This window comes from Ipomoea nil, unplaced genomic scaffold, assembly GCF_001879475.1.
Source record: "Ipomoea nil cultivar Tokyo-kokei standard unplaced genomic scaffold, Asagao_1.1 scaffold2805, whole genome shotgun sequence".
NCBI classification, from domain to species: Eukaryota; Viridiplantae; Streptophyta; class Magnoliopsida; order Solanales; family Convolvulaceae; genus Ipomoea; species Ipomoea nil.
This window is the reverse complement of record NW_017619233.1, coordinates 2,711,194-2,726,164: the sequence shown is the minus strand read 5'-3', so window position 1 is coordinate 2,726,164 and position 14,971 is coordinate 2,711,194. Positions and strand designations below refer to the sequence as shown.

General features: G+C 38.6%; 2 protein-coding genes across 2 annotated transcripts; one reads left to right on the top strand and one right to left on the bottom strand.

Annotated features, from left to right (window-relative positions):
• Positions 1-1,668: 1,668 nt before the first annotated feature.
• LOC109158066 (uncharacterized mitochondrial protein AtMg00810-like) lies at positions 1,669-2,454 on the bottom strand. The gene has a single exon (XM_019305885.1). It carries the CDS (start codon positions 2,452-2,454, stop codon positions 1,669-1,671), a length of 786 nt encoding a protein of 261 aa, XP_019161430.1.
• A 4,191-nt stretch (positions 2,455-6,645) lies between these two features.
• LOC109158120 (germin-like protein subfamily 1 member 20) lies at positions 6,646-8,543 on the top strand. The gene is made up of 2 exons (XM_019305941.1): positions 6,646-6,796; positions 7,851-8,543. The coding sequence occupies exons 1-2, from the start codon at positions 6,670-6,672 to the stop codon at positions 8,417-8,419; spliced, it is 696 nt and encodes a 231-aa protein (XP_019161486.1). The 5' UTR covers positions 6,646-6,669; the 3' UTR covers positions 8,420-8,543.
• Positions 8,544-14,971: the final 6,428 nt, after the last annotated feature.

The following is a 14,971-nucleotide window of genomic DNA, read 5'->3' as shown; positions in this document are numbered from 1 at the left end:
GGTGACATTCATTGTTTCGGTGAAGTAGTGTAGGCTGGCGAGCTCCTCCAGCGTGGGTTTCCTCTTTCGGCGAAGGGTACCAGCGTGAGGCGATGGTGCATGGTGCTAGAAGGCTTCGGCGACGACGGGGCATGTAGCGGTCTTCCGGCATCGAGAGGCAGCACCGACGACCCTGTTTCCGACCTCCCTTCTCTTGTCGTTAGCTGTTTCGGTGAGAGTTCGGTGAGAGTTCGATGAAGCAGCGAAGATCTCTATTTTCACCAGCGAAGCAGAGCAGCAACGGTAGCTGTGAGCTTGGTCGACGGTGAGATATCCTCCGATGAAGCGGTTCCAACCAGCGACCTTATCTCCTCCAGCAAGCAGTTGCGACGACTTGTTTCCTTTCGCAGTGACGAGCAGTGTCGTCATCACCGGGGGAATTCTGGCCACCGGTAGCCGAGCGTTAATCTGAGAGGCAGGGACGGACGTCAACCCCATTCCATCCCTACCACCTAGTTGAAGATCGGACGGTGCAATGATCACCAGAAATTGCTCCGGCAACGAGGAAACAGAGATGAAATTCGAAAAAGAAGCAGCGGCCATACCTGGTCTATTATGTTAGATACAAATAATCTAACTATACTGAATAATAATATACGAGAGACTTGACCTCGTATAAGCAGAAGCGATAGCCGTGTTGATCTCCAGCCACAGTTGATGTTCTTGTTGTGGTGCATCTTGAACGGTAGACCGTTAGCCATGTTTGCCACATACCTGACTCAGAATTCGAGATGATGTATTGGTGTCTACTCATGGTTGCAGTAGGCGCTATGCGCTAGTCGGGCGCCCGGACAGCGCCTAGCGCCTAGGCGGAATCTAGGCGGCGCTAGGCGGGCGCAAAAAAAACAGTGGTAGATTTGCAGTTAGACAATTTTAATGAGGTTGTTTTCAACATTTAATCAAATAACACATCCAAATAAATGAATTAATGATAATTCATAAGTCATAACATCAAAACAATGGTTTTTTAAAAAAAAAAAAATATTAAAACAATATTAAAAATTAAAAATACTCAAATATGAAATACTCAAATACTTCAATCATCCAAAGATTCAAAGTATCAAACTAGTCTACGAGTGTATATGTCATATTATATATATGTATGCGCGCGCGCGCGCACACACACATATATATAATAAAAAAAATAGGCCAAGCCTATCGGGTTAACTCGACCGAAATGGACAAGTTAACTCGACTAACTTAGACGCTAGGCGGCCAAATCGGCCGAGTTAGGTGCTAGGCGGACGCCTAGGCGGCCGATAACCTAGGCGGGCGCCTAGGGGAGAAATTGCCACAGTCTAGAGGCGCCTAGACCGATTTTTACAACCCTGTGTCTACTAAGCAGTATGAGTATCGTATCTGTATGTGTTATATAATGAATAACCTGTATCCCATCAATCCAGGTTTATATTAGGCATAGTTGCATAGAGTCTGGTTGATGAGATGATGTAACTTCAAATTCAAATTAATGATCAAAATCAAATTACAGAGAACCATCATGCTAGAGTCCTATAGGAGAAATAACACAATAGTCTCCTACTATTAAGGCTAGGACTATTGACTAAAGTACAACCAACAATATTAAAACATAACATAGACATAAAATATTACTATTGCTAACACACCCCCTCAAGCACAAGGGTGGATGATGTCCACGTTGAGCTTGTCCCTCAGAGTATGAAAGCGAGGAGCTGGAAGAGGTTTGGTGAAGATGTCAGCAAGCTGGTCCTTGGTGGAAACGAAGTTGACGACGAATTCCCCGGAAGAAACTTTATCACGCACAAAGTGAAAATCGATCTCCACATGCTTTGTCCTGGCGTGAAACACGGGATTAGCAGCTAAGTAAGTCGCCCCTAGATTATCGCACCATAATGTGGCAGGCTGGCCAGTATGTAGACCCAGTTCCCGGAGTAAGGACACGACCCAGGTAACTTCAGCAGCAACGTCAGCAAGCCCTTTGTATTCGGCCTCAGTCGAGGAGCGTGCAACCGTGCGCTGCTTCCGAGATAGCCAGGAGATGAGGTTGGATCCAAGGAAGACCGCATAGCCACTGGTAGATTTACGGTCAATGGTGCAACCAGCCCAGTCCAAGTCTGAAAAAGCATGTATAGTGGAGGATGATGACGGAGACAGACGAAGACCATAGTCAAGGGTGCCTTTTACATAACGTAGAACACGTTTGAGGAGACCCCAATGATCCTGTGTGGGAGAGTGCATGAATTGACAAAGCCTGTTAACGGAAAACGAGAGATCTGGCCGAGTAATTGTCAAGTATTGTAGAGCCCCTACGATCCGACGGTATTGAGTCGGATTGTCAAACGGATCAGAAGTCGGTGTAGCCGGTTGAGTTACCGCCGCCGGGATAGCCAAGGGCTTACAGTCGGTCATACCTGCCCGAGAGAGAACATCAGCCATATACCGTCATTGAGATAGAAGGAAGCTACCTCCCTCAGACAAAGTCTCAATGCCTAGGAAGAAGGTGGGTTTGCCCAAGTCCCGAATCTTGAAAGTAGACGAGAGCCGCTGTAAAAGGGAATCAATTAAAGCTGAGTCGTTGCCAAACATGATAATATCGTCCACATAGACGAGTAAGAACACCCTTGAATCACCGTCGGTGTAGTGAAATAACGACACATCCGTTTTGGAGGCGAGAAAACCTGTTGTTATTAAAAATTCATGTAGGCGCTTGAACCAGGCCCGGGGTGCCTGTTTCAAGCCATAAAGAGAACGTTGCAAGTGGCATACGTGATCCGGATGTGCAGGATCCTCGTAGCCCGGTGGTTGCTTCATGAAAACCGTCTCGGATAGATGCCCATTTAGAAAAGCATTATGGACATCCAGCTGCCGCATGGTCCAATTGTGAGACACTGCAAGAGAAAATAAGATGCGAACAGTGGTTGGTTTAACAACCGGACTGAACGTGTCAAAGAAATCTTCACCAGCAACTTGGTTAAACCCTTTGGCAACCAGGCGTGCTTTGTGGCGCTCTATTGAGCCATCAGCTTTACGCTTGGTGCGGAAAACCCACTTGCAGCCAATGACATTCATGTGAGGCGTTGTCGGGACTAGATTCCAGGTGTTGTTGTGCAACAGAGCATTAAACTCCTGGTCCATGGCATCCCGCCACTGCGGATGTCCCACTGCTTGAGAGTAACATGTGGGGTCTGTGGTGACAGTGAGCGCTTGAAATTGCTCATCTGTTCCATGTGTCTTACGCCGAGTGCGCATGACATGCCCCTCGCCTTGGGATGACTTAGTAGCGACCCTCCGTCGCCTCCGAGTTGGAGCGGGGGCAGCTTCTATAGCCATTTGAGGTGGTTCCTGCGCTATGGGTAATTCCATAGTCGGTGGTGGAACTGGAGTATTAACAACCGGGCTTGAACCCCAAGGTGCATTGAGAGGTTGTTCATCAGAAATCTGTACATAATCCTGCATAGAAAAGGGGAAAGTGGACTCATCAAACCGGACATGACGACAGATGAAGATCTTTCCCGTGGTTAAGTCTAAGCAGCGGTATCCCCTATAAGAAACTGGGTAACCTAAGAACACGCACGGTGCCGACCGGTATTCCATTTTGTGGCGATTGTAAGGCCGCAAATAGGGATAACAGCGGCAACCGAAGACTCGGAAGAAGTCATATGTTGGGTGGGTGTTGTAGAGACGGGAATAAGGTGTTTGAAATTGTATAGCTGAGGACGGCAAGTAGTTGATTAAGTGGGCTGCTGTTTCAAACGCATAATCCCAATATTGAAGTGGAGTTGAGCTTTCAGCTAACAAGGCTAAGCCGGTTTCGACAACGTGTCGGTTCCGGCGCTCAACACGACCATTTTGTTCGTGTGTATAGGCACAAGATTGCCTATGAGTTATGCCAAGAGACTCGAAAACTGTATGCAATCGGCGATATTCGCCGCCCAAGTCAGACTGGATGGCTTTGATAGAACGGGAAAACCGCCGTTCTACCATTGCCCGAAACAAATTGAAAACTTTATATATGTCTGATTTTAATCTTAGCGGATAAAACCAGCAAAACCGCGAGTAATCGTCTACAAAAAGAACAAAATAGCGAAAACCCGAATTACTAATAACAGAAGACGGACCCCAAATGTCCGTGTACAATAAATCTAGAATATTTTGGCTAGTGTTTGAAACTCTATCTAGTGGAAAATGTGCTGATTTTCCGAGTTGGCAAGCGGTGCACATCTTTGACGAACTTGTTTTATTTGGCAAAACCGAGCAGCTTTTTAAGACACGCTGGAGGACTTCTTTATGAGGGTGGCCCAACCGTTGATGCCACACTTGTGACGATGCCCGGGCGGAGAGAAACGCAAAGTGAGACCGGGGAACTAGTAACTTGTATAGTCCGCCCGAGGTTGACCCTTTAAGCAGAATTGTTTTGGTGTTGGAATCCTTCACAAGAAACAAATCTTTATGAAATTCGAAAAACACATCGTTTTCATTAGCAAAACGATAAACAGAAAGCAATGGTAAAGTTAAATTCGGGACATGTAAAACATTTGACATGTGTAGATTTTTAGACCGGGATGGGATTACTGCATGACCCAGACGGGAAACATCCAAACCTGCGCCATTGCCCACTTTGAGTACGTCCCCGCCATGATATGCTTCTGAACCGTGCAGCATCTGCTCATCCGGAGTGGCGTGCGACGACGCACCCGTGTCCGGGAACCAGGCATCGGCCACCTGCGGTTCGCCGGCTACTGCCACATTCGCCGTTCCTGCACTCGGCTGCGGTTGTTTCGTGTATCTTTTATAACAATACACGGCCGTATGGCCGTGTGATCTGCAGATTTGGCAACGGGGTGTGCCGCCGCGCCCTCGGCCGTTGTTGTTCCCCCTTCCACGAGACTGCCGGCCACGGCCACCGGAGCCATTGCGGTTGCCCGATCCATGATTGCCACCGCTTCTGCCACGGCCCGCGAAGAACGCGGCTGGACTGCCTCCTGCGCCGGACTCACCTGCAAAATCGTCGGAGTGAATGAACTCCTGCACTTGTAGATGATCGGCGAGCTGCGACAGAGAGATGGGACTGCCGGAGACCGTAAGCGAGCTGGCCATCGCTCGAAATTCAGGCCTTATTCCACGGAGAACGTAGAGGATTTGTTCATCCGGAGATAGCGGACGCCCGGCCAACGCGAGAGCCTCGACGATGGTCTGCGCCTTGCCCAGGTATTCAGCCGGTGAGCTTCCTCCCTGGCGCAATGTTTGAAACTGTCCGAGAAGGCTCAGACAGCGGGCGCGGGTGGTTGACGCCAACGCGGATGTAACCGAGTCCCAGACTTCTTTGGCGGTGTTCCGGCCGAGAGCATGATGCATGACTTCGTCTGTGAACGAGGAAATCAATAGAGATAGGATTGATTGGTCCTGCTGGACCCAGGCAGCATGCGCGGGATTGGGAGTGGTGGTGGTTGTTGTCGCTGCCGCGGAACCACCGGAGGTCGACGTGACAGAGATGGTCGCCGGAGGACACGGGAGACTACCATCAATGTAACCCAGTAGTCCTTGGCCACGGAGGAAAGGGAGAAGCTGAGTTCTCCAAAAAAGATAATTGTGCGATGTTAGTTTCATGCTAACAAAATGGTGCGCGGATGAAAGCTGATTTGTCGTCGCCGGCACAGTGGGTGCGGCGGGGATGATAGATTGATCGGAAGAGTTCGAAGCCATCGTGAGAGAGAGAGAGAAAGCGGAAACGAATAGGAAAGAGAATCGCAGTCCTATCGCAACTGATACCAGATGAGATGATGTAACTTCAAATTCAAATTAATGATCAAAATCAAATTACAGAGAACCATCATGCTAGAGTCCTATAGGAGAAATAACACAATAGTCTCCTACTATTAAGGCTAGGACTATTGACTAAAGTACAGCCAACAATATTAAAACATAACATAGACATAAAATATTACTATTGCTAACATGGTTGACTAACAACTTCTAGTTGTTCAGTCTAACCAAACAACTTAATAAATTTAGTCAACTTGTACCACTTAATTAAGACCCTAATATATAATATATAATATATATTATTAGGAAAAATCCCTTACATATTATTGTTACGATTAGCTGGGAAGAAGCCTGGTTGAACCTCCTCATCTCAGGGAGGTGATAGCCAATCGCTAGGCGTGATATCTCCGGCATTGGAGCAGTGTAACCCACGCGACGTAAGTCGAGAAATTTCACGACAATCTTGTCGCCGATTCAGGGGGTTTCGGAGGTGGGTCATCCACCTCCATTAGCGTCCATTTTTTTTTTCTTTTTGTGTTAAAAAAAAAAATTCTGAAATGGGAAATGACAAGTTTACCCTCCAACTTAACACCTATTTGACATAAAATATAACAGAGGACCACGAGTGGTAACTTTTTAAAATTTGGAGGACGTCTCGTGATCTTTTAAAAATCGGATGACTACAATTGATATATAACTAATACTTAGAGAACCATTGAAGGTATTAGCTCAAAAGAAAATAGTAAAACTTTGTTGTTGTTCCCAACAAAAAGAAAATAGTAAATCTATACAGGGAAGTTCTTGTTGAATTGGACTATAAATATAGGTAGCTTTCTCATTTCGAATCCAACGCACCCATCTTGTTAAAGAAACATAACCGCAATAACAATGGCGAGTAGTCTCCCCATCATGAAATCCATACTTATTTTGGCTTTAGTAGCTTCGTTTGCTCGTGCATATGATCCTAGACCTATGCAAGATTTTTGTGTTGCAGTTCCTGATGTCCAAGCTGCCGGTATAGTATACATTAGCATTATATTTTTATTATTATATATATACAACCTAATAACTTATTTTGAAACGCTATCCTGACCAAGTAGGGTTGCAAAATAAACTACAACTCTTTTTTTTTTTTTTTTTTTTTTTTTTATCTTTATTAATTTACAAAAATTACACCATCTATCCTTTATTAATCAAAAACTTAATATCTTAGTTTATCCTTTTATGTCTTTTTTACACTTATAAACTAATTCAACAATTAATTTTACCAAACATTTTAATTTCAATTAGTTAGCTTATTAGTTACTAGCTTTTCAGTTTTTAGCCAGCTTTTCAGCTAGATGTGCCAAACAGAGCCATATGGGGTGTTTGGTAAATAGTTTTTAGCTGAATGAGTTAGTGGATTTGATGACTAGTTGATAGTATTAGCTGATCGTAGAAAGATATTTGGTAAATTAGCTGTTAGATGATTACATGGAAATGACTTTCTCAAATTAAAAAGTTGATCAAAAAAATTGTTGGATGGTTAACTAAATACATTCACAAATTATTATTCTTAATTGGATGACTTTCTCAAATTAACTAAATGCTATACATTCACATTTTTATTCTTATATATACCTTCTTCATAGTTCATACAATTAATTAATTTCTTGGATGGTTAACTAAATATAGGCTCTGTTTTATAAAGGTTATTTTAGAGTTTATATCTTATTTTAAATAATAAATAATTAAGCAAGTTCTTTTTAGTAAAACATGAGGACTTGGTAGCTTATTTTGAAATGCTAACCCAAGTAGAGTTGCAAAATAAACTATTGGCTTTTTAATTTTTTTTTTTAATCTTTATTAATTCACAAACATAATCCCATCTACCCTTCATTAATCAAAATCTTAATATCTTAATTTATCCTTCTAAACCTTTTTACACTTATAAGCTACTTCAACAATTAATTTTACCAAAGACTTTAATTTTAATTAGTTAGCTTATTAGTCAGTAGTTTTTCAGTTTTCAGCTAGCATATAATTGTGCATGCATTATAATTATATTGGTTGTTGATACGCACATGCAGTGTTTGTGAATGGGAAGGTTTGCAAGAACCCAAAACTTGTTACGGCGGATGATTTCTACATAGTTGCTGGTCTTAACACCCCTGCTGGAGGCACAAAACTTACTTCTGTGGGGCTAATATCAAACTTAATTGATGTGGACCGATTCCCCGGGCTGAACACCATGGGGTTATCATTTGGCCGAATAGATTTCGAGCCCAATGGCTTAATCCCACTCCACTACCACCCTCGAGGCAGCGAGGTCGTGTTTGTTTTGGGAGGCACTCTCTACGTTGGATTTGTCACTTCAAACGCACAAAACATTGGGAAAAATAAACTTTTCACCAAAATTCTTAACCCGGGCGACGCCATCATTTTCCCCGTGGGACTTGTTCACTTCCTCTATAACGTTGGCCGCACCAATGCTATTGCCTTTGGCATTTTCAATAGCCAAAAACCAGGATTTGTGTACCTTGCAAATGCCGTGTTTGGACCCGCCCCGCCAATTTCAGACGATGTGCTCGCCAGAACATTCCACCTGGAGAAGAAGGTCGTGCAGTTTCTTCAAGCACAGAACTGGTCTCTTGCCTAATTATATATAAATATATATGCCTGGTATGTATGCATGTTTACCACTTCCCTACCTACCTCTCCCTGGTTTGACATAAAATATTCTAAATAATAAATAAATTATTGGTTCAAACTTTTAGTTTAAATGAAACGTATCTTTTACTATATTTTCAGTTTAATTCTATGTGCTTAAGTTCGTGTTTTGTAATAATGCCATGTATGGTATACTCTTTTACTTATTATGCCTTGAAAATTTGTATCTTAATCTCATTTTAAAGCAATTTAAAATAAATCATAGTTATTATATTATTGTAAAAAAAAAAAAAACATAACTATTCAATATAATTTTGTATTCAATCCAAACAAATGGTCAAGTTTTATATACACAAAAAAAAGAAAAAAAAAATTTACTATGCAAACTTGAACACTGTACTTAAATATGTAATTTTTAACAACTAAATATGCAAACCTAATTAATTTTATAAAATCAACGAAAAAGCTAAATTTTAAATCTAAACAGTAAATGCTAGATCTTAAGCAGTAAAATGTGAACCACTTGACCAAATAATTAAAACCAAAAATTTAGTCATAAACTCTAAAATCGAAACCATAAATGCAATGCACTTTTGCATTTTTGTAAGTGCAATCTTTTAATACTAAATATGCAACACGTTAATACTAAATGTGCAAAAATGTTAATAATAAATGTGAAAATCTGGAAAAGCCTGAAAAATTATATTGCAGATTTTAGTGTTCAAGTACGCATAGTAAGGTTGGTGATAATTATGAAAATTTCACCGCATTTAAAAAAAATAATTTGATCTGATATGTCTAATTTATCCTATTGTAAGACTGAGATTGATTCTTATTTATCTCTTAAAGACTTGTTCTCATTTGATCCAATACTAGGGGTGGAAATAGGCCGAGCCGTGCTTTAGAAAATTAGGCCTGGGCCTGCTAGGGAAATCTAAAGCCTGGGTCTAGGCTTGGGCCTGTATGTAGGCTTTTTGTTAGGTTCAAGCCTGAGCCTACAGTTGACATGGTTTGGCCTAATGCCTTTTTAAAATCCTATTTAACAATCGTTATGCCATGGAACCGTGTTCACCATCCATGGTGAACACGGTCCCCAACGGTAACGGTAATCGCATGACTTTTCTTCTTCATTTTCACATTTCGCGGTTTCACTTTCTCTTCGCGCAAGTTTCTTCAACATTCATAAATTATGAATGTGCAGGCATGGATTTATGAATGTGCAGTTATGAAATTATGAATTTTCTTTTATGAGATTATGAATTTTCTGTTATGAAATTATGAATTTTCTGTTATGAGATTATGAATTTTCTGGTATGCGATTATGAATTTTCTGTTATGAAATTATGAATTTTCTGTTATGAGATTATGAATTTATAGAAAATTCATAATTACATAACTGTAAATTCATAATCTCATAACAGAAAATTCATAATTTAATAAATTTTTTTCTTTTATGCGATTATGAATTTTCTGTTATGAGATTATGAATTTACAGTACATTCATAATCTCATAACAGAAAATTCTTAATATGAACAAACGCGCGCCGTTAACAGCACATTAACTAAATTTTTTTTTCCGTAAAAACAGTGTCGTTTGGACCCGTGTTCACCATTCATGGTGAACACGTTTCCACAGCATAATTTGCGCCTATTTAATATACAGACCTTTAAAAATGCTTCAAATTAGGTCCTAAATAGGCTTATTTAACGCATACATTTTAAGGTGTTTAAAAGTATACATGTAAAAAATTTACGAAAGAATACATATATAATACATACATAAGTATATTACCACAAATCCATGTATCATATTATAAAATTACAATCAGTCAATAATCATAAAATGACAAAACCATAAGTTCATATTTCATAATACAATGTCCAACAACACAAGTTTAATAAGTAGAAGTTCATAATACAAAATTGAACAATACAAGTTTAATAACCACAAGTTCATAATACAAAAGTCCAACACAAATTTAACAACAACAAAATGATAAGTCCACAATAAAAACATAATAACAACAATGTAAACATAAACATATTCAAACATAAAATGAAACAAGCCACGACGTCAACATAATATATATATATATATATATATATATATATATATATATATATATATATATATATATATGTGTGTGTGTGTGTGTGTGTGTGTGTGTGTGTGTGTGTGTGTGTGTGTGTGTGTGTGTGTGTGTGTGTGTGTGTGTGTAGAATCACACTCAGGTGCGAATGCTTCGCCCAGGAGCGAAATAGGAATGGATTCTGTTCGTCCACGTGTCAAGATCTAATGGATAAGAAACACTGATTTTTTTAAAAAGCGCGGTGGCATTTTCGTAAATAATTGAACATCGAAGTGCAAGTAAAATGTATTACAAGTGCATGTAAAATGTATTATAGGTGCAAGTAAAAATTTACACTGAGCATCAATACTAAGTGCACCTATAGTTATAAGTAGTTGCACATAAGTAGTTGCACCTATAGTTCTAAGTAGTTGCACAAATAGTTATAAGTAGTTGCACCTAGGTGCATGAATGTTTGCGAGTGGTTTTTAGGGGTATTACTACCCGCTGAACTCAGAACAATGAATGTTAACAGGACAAAATTACATGCACTTATAGGTGAAAGTAGGTGCACCTATAGTTATAAGTAATCGCACCTATAGTTATAAATAGTTGCACCTATAGTTATAAGCACACCCAGGTGCATGAATGTTTGCGGGAAGTGAATGCTAACAAGGCAAAATTACATGCACTTATAGGTGAAAGTAAGTGCACTTGTAAGTGATTTTACTTGCACTTCGATGTTCAATTATTTACGAAAATACCACCGCATTTTTTTAAGCTATTAGATCTGGACACATGTCGCGTGCTGATTCGTTTGCATATTCCTTCCTGGGCACTTATTCACACCTGAGTGCATCCCTATATGTGTGTGTGTGTGTGTGTGTATATATATATATATATATATATATATATATATATATATATATACACACACACACACACACGCCAAACCTATAGGCTCGTAGGCCGGACCTTTGCATACAAGTCGCCTGGGCCTATTTAATTAAATAGGCTTCTAAATAGGCCTTTTTACTAATTCTACCAATTAACAAAAAAAAATGTAATCAAATATCACCCACATCCAAGGCAATCAAAGTATGCTTGAGCTCAGATTGGTCCAAAAACTATGTGCTTCAAATATCTTCTTAACACATCCCTTAACAACCTTTGGCAGTTCAGTCAAGAAATGACAAAAAAAAAAAAGAAAAAAAAACTTAAAAAAGTATTAGATGATTAATGGAGTACTAGATGGTTAATGGAGCGTTGGATGGTTAATTGGAGTATTGGATGGTTACTAAAGTACTGGATGATTAGTGGAATATTGGATGATTAATGGAGTACTGGATGGTTAGCAGAGTATTAGATGGAAAAATTGAGAATTCAAACGTTCTCAAAAATTTTGAGGGAGAAGAGCACTGGATGGTTAACGCGGAGCATTGGATGGAAAAATTGAGAACTCAAATGTTCTCAAAAATTTTGACGGAATGGAGTATTGTTGGGTAATACGGTGGAAAAAACCTCAAAATAATAATCCTACGGAAAGATTATTATTATATGGGAAAACAGGAAAAATTGGGAAGGAAAAAGTAGAATATTTGGGTAGAGGTTAGCATGAGTTTGAACAAATTGTTCTTTTTCTTAAAACCTTATTTGCAATCTCACACAAGTGCTAGAAGCGTTGTAGCCTAGGTTACCCAGTATAAAACGTGCTACGATTCTTTGTTTAAGCATCCAAACAAAGAACCCGGCAAACAAAGCAAAGTAAGAACACTGTTGGCTAAAGAAAGAGAGTAGAAGCAGAGTTTTTGGAAGGTAAAAACGTATTGGAATTCCTTTGATTTCTTGTTGTTAAAAGCTTCTGCCCTACCTCTCTTTATATAGGGCTGTTGGAGTGATAGCATTCAACATGGCAATTCAATATGCCATTTTAAGCTATTTTTCCAACAAGTATAGGATGAAAAATTTGAGTACTCAAACCTTCTGAAAAAATTTTGACGGGGAGGAATACTAGACGATTAATGGAGTACTGGATAGCTAAAAAAAACAACATACAACAAACGAAAAAAAAAAACAAACAAAAATGAAAAAAAGAAGCGAGGATAAAAGAAAAAAAAAAGAATTTTAAAAAATTGATTACAGTTGGGCATAACTAGCCAGTTGATTACACCTAACTAAGAGTGACCGATCGGTCGGTCAAATCAGTCGATCAGACAAGTTAGTTCAAAAGATATTTACGTCTTAAGAATGATTATTATATTTCTCTTCCTAAAACTTACCAAACATGGGCGGCCCGAATAAGGCAATTGGGTCCGAGAGGCTTGGGTCGTTATATTATAGATGCACCGCGGTCAAAACGACACCGTTTCTTTAAGTAAAGAAACGGTCCGCTGTTAGAGTTAACGGAGTCTGCTTATTTGGTGTATTAAACACCAACTAACACTACAGTATATCCAAACCGACACTACAGTTATATCAAAATGATACTGTAGTTATAGTGAAATGAAACTGCAGTGTATATAAACTGAAACTGAATAACATTTCACATATTTGAGTGTATATTGTACAATAAAGCTGTAATTATATCAAAATGATCATGTAGTTGTGTTTTAATGAAACTATAGTGTATATAAAATAAAATTAAATAACATTTTCACATATTTGTGTCTATAAATATCGAATGAAACTATAGTTATATCGAAATGAAACTGTAGTTGTGTTCAACTGAAACTGCAGTGTATACAAAATGATATTGAATAACAGAGTTACTTTTTGCAAAAGAGTGCGAAACGACGGAAACAAACACTGTTAATTTTCATTTAAAAAAAAAGACGCGCGGTGCATAATCGATTATGCACCGCGGTGCATAATATAATTTGCCGAGAGGCTTTAAGTTGGCTAAAGCGGATGGGTTGGGACACCGTATTGGTAGAGACAGATGGGCAAATCGTGGTAAATGCGGTGATGGGCGGCCCGAATATTACTCATTTCGGGGCCATAATTGACGACATTCGCTCTTACTTAGCTGAGGGTCCTATGCACAAGTTGTTATTTGTAAAGCGTAAAGCTAATCGTCCAGCTGATACTTTAGCCAAGTATGCTCTAAGTAATGTTAGTACAAGCCATTGTGAGTACCTAGATTATCTTCCTAGGTTTCTTTCTTCATTCTGATGTAATCAACGACCTTCTGTTTGCTTAATGAAAGTTTCTTTCCTGTTTTTCAAAAAAAAAAAAAAAAAAAAAAAAAAAAAAAACCTACCAAACATCATAATATCATCCAAAAATGTATTCTTTACACAAACTAAATAGTGGAATAGACGTGTTGCATACAATTATAAGTTTTTCAAAATTCATTCTGTAAATTAAATATGAGCACATGCATTTAGAGCGTAATTTTGAAGTCGTCTGACTTTCTCATATATATTAGTTTAATTTCCTTGGTAGTTGGGTTCAGGTATCAACCTCATCACCTTTGGACTTTATTGATAGCAATAGTTAGTTGTCTATCGCTTCAATAACTTCAATTTTCTGTACTGCTTTGAATAATTTTGTAAAATCATGATACTTAGGAAGTCTTTAAAGTCGTGAAGTAACTAAAAAAAGTAAGAATTAAAAATTAAAAAATAAAAAATAATATCTTTGTTCCACAATATAATAAATAAATAACTTAAAAAAAAAAACCCTTTTAAGATATAGTAGACTGTACCAAACTTTTGATAATTATGATACATATGTAACACTCTTAGAGCCAAACACATTGTGCTCAGATGACATGCAGTGACTCTCCTATATAGGAGGTCATGATATCGAGTCTCACCCTCCGTGGATGCAATGTTGACTCTTTGTGCTTCAACAGGTTGAGAAAGATTGAAGCTCACTTAGTAAGTTTTTCCTACTAAAAATTATACTTGAAATATTGTGGTTACTAAACTAACAACAGGACCAGTTGAGTTGGGGTTAAGCACATTGTATTCTATATACCTTATTCCTGCTCAAAAAAACATTGTAAGTGAATCCTACATGAATGAAGAAACCATTTGAATGATATATATTTAGCCGGGGTAATTATTTGACCAAAGTTTATGTTAAATTTTATATTATATATATTTTTAATACATTTTAACATATTCATAATATATGTTTAACAATTATGTCAATTCTAATTGGGATGTGGTTCGAACCCGTAATCTAAGACCTTTTTTTTTTAATATATAAATTAATGAGTATGTTAGGAATAATAAATAGTTAACGGAATATTCCGTTACTAATGTTTATACTAACGGAATTTAGAGTTATTTAAGCGAATAAAATAATATAATAGAGGGTAAATAAGAAAAATCATTAAAAAAAAAATACTAAAATCAAAATAATATGAACCATTCATTTTAAGAAACAACTACTATCGACATTTTTTCTGTTCCATTTAAGGGCCTAACATTATTGGCTCTTATTAGATTTGTAGATGTAGATTA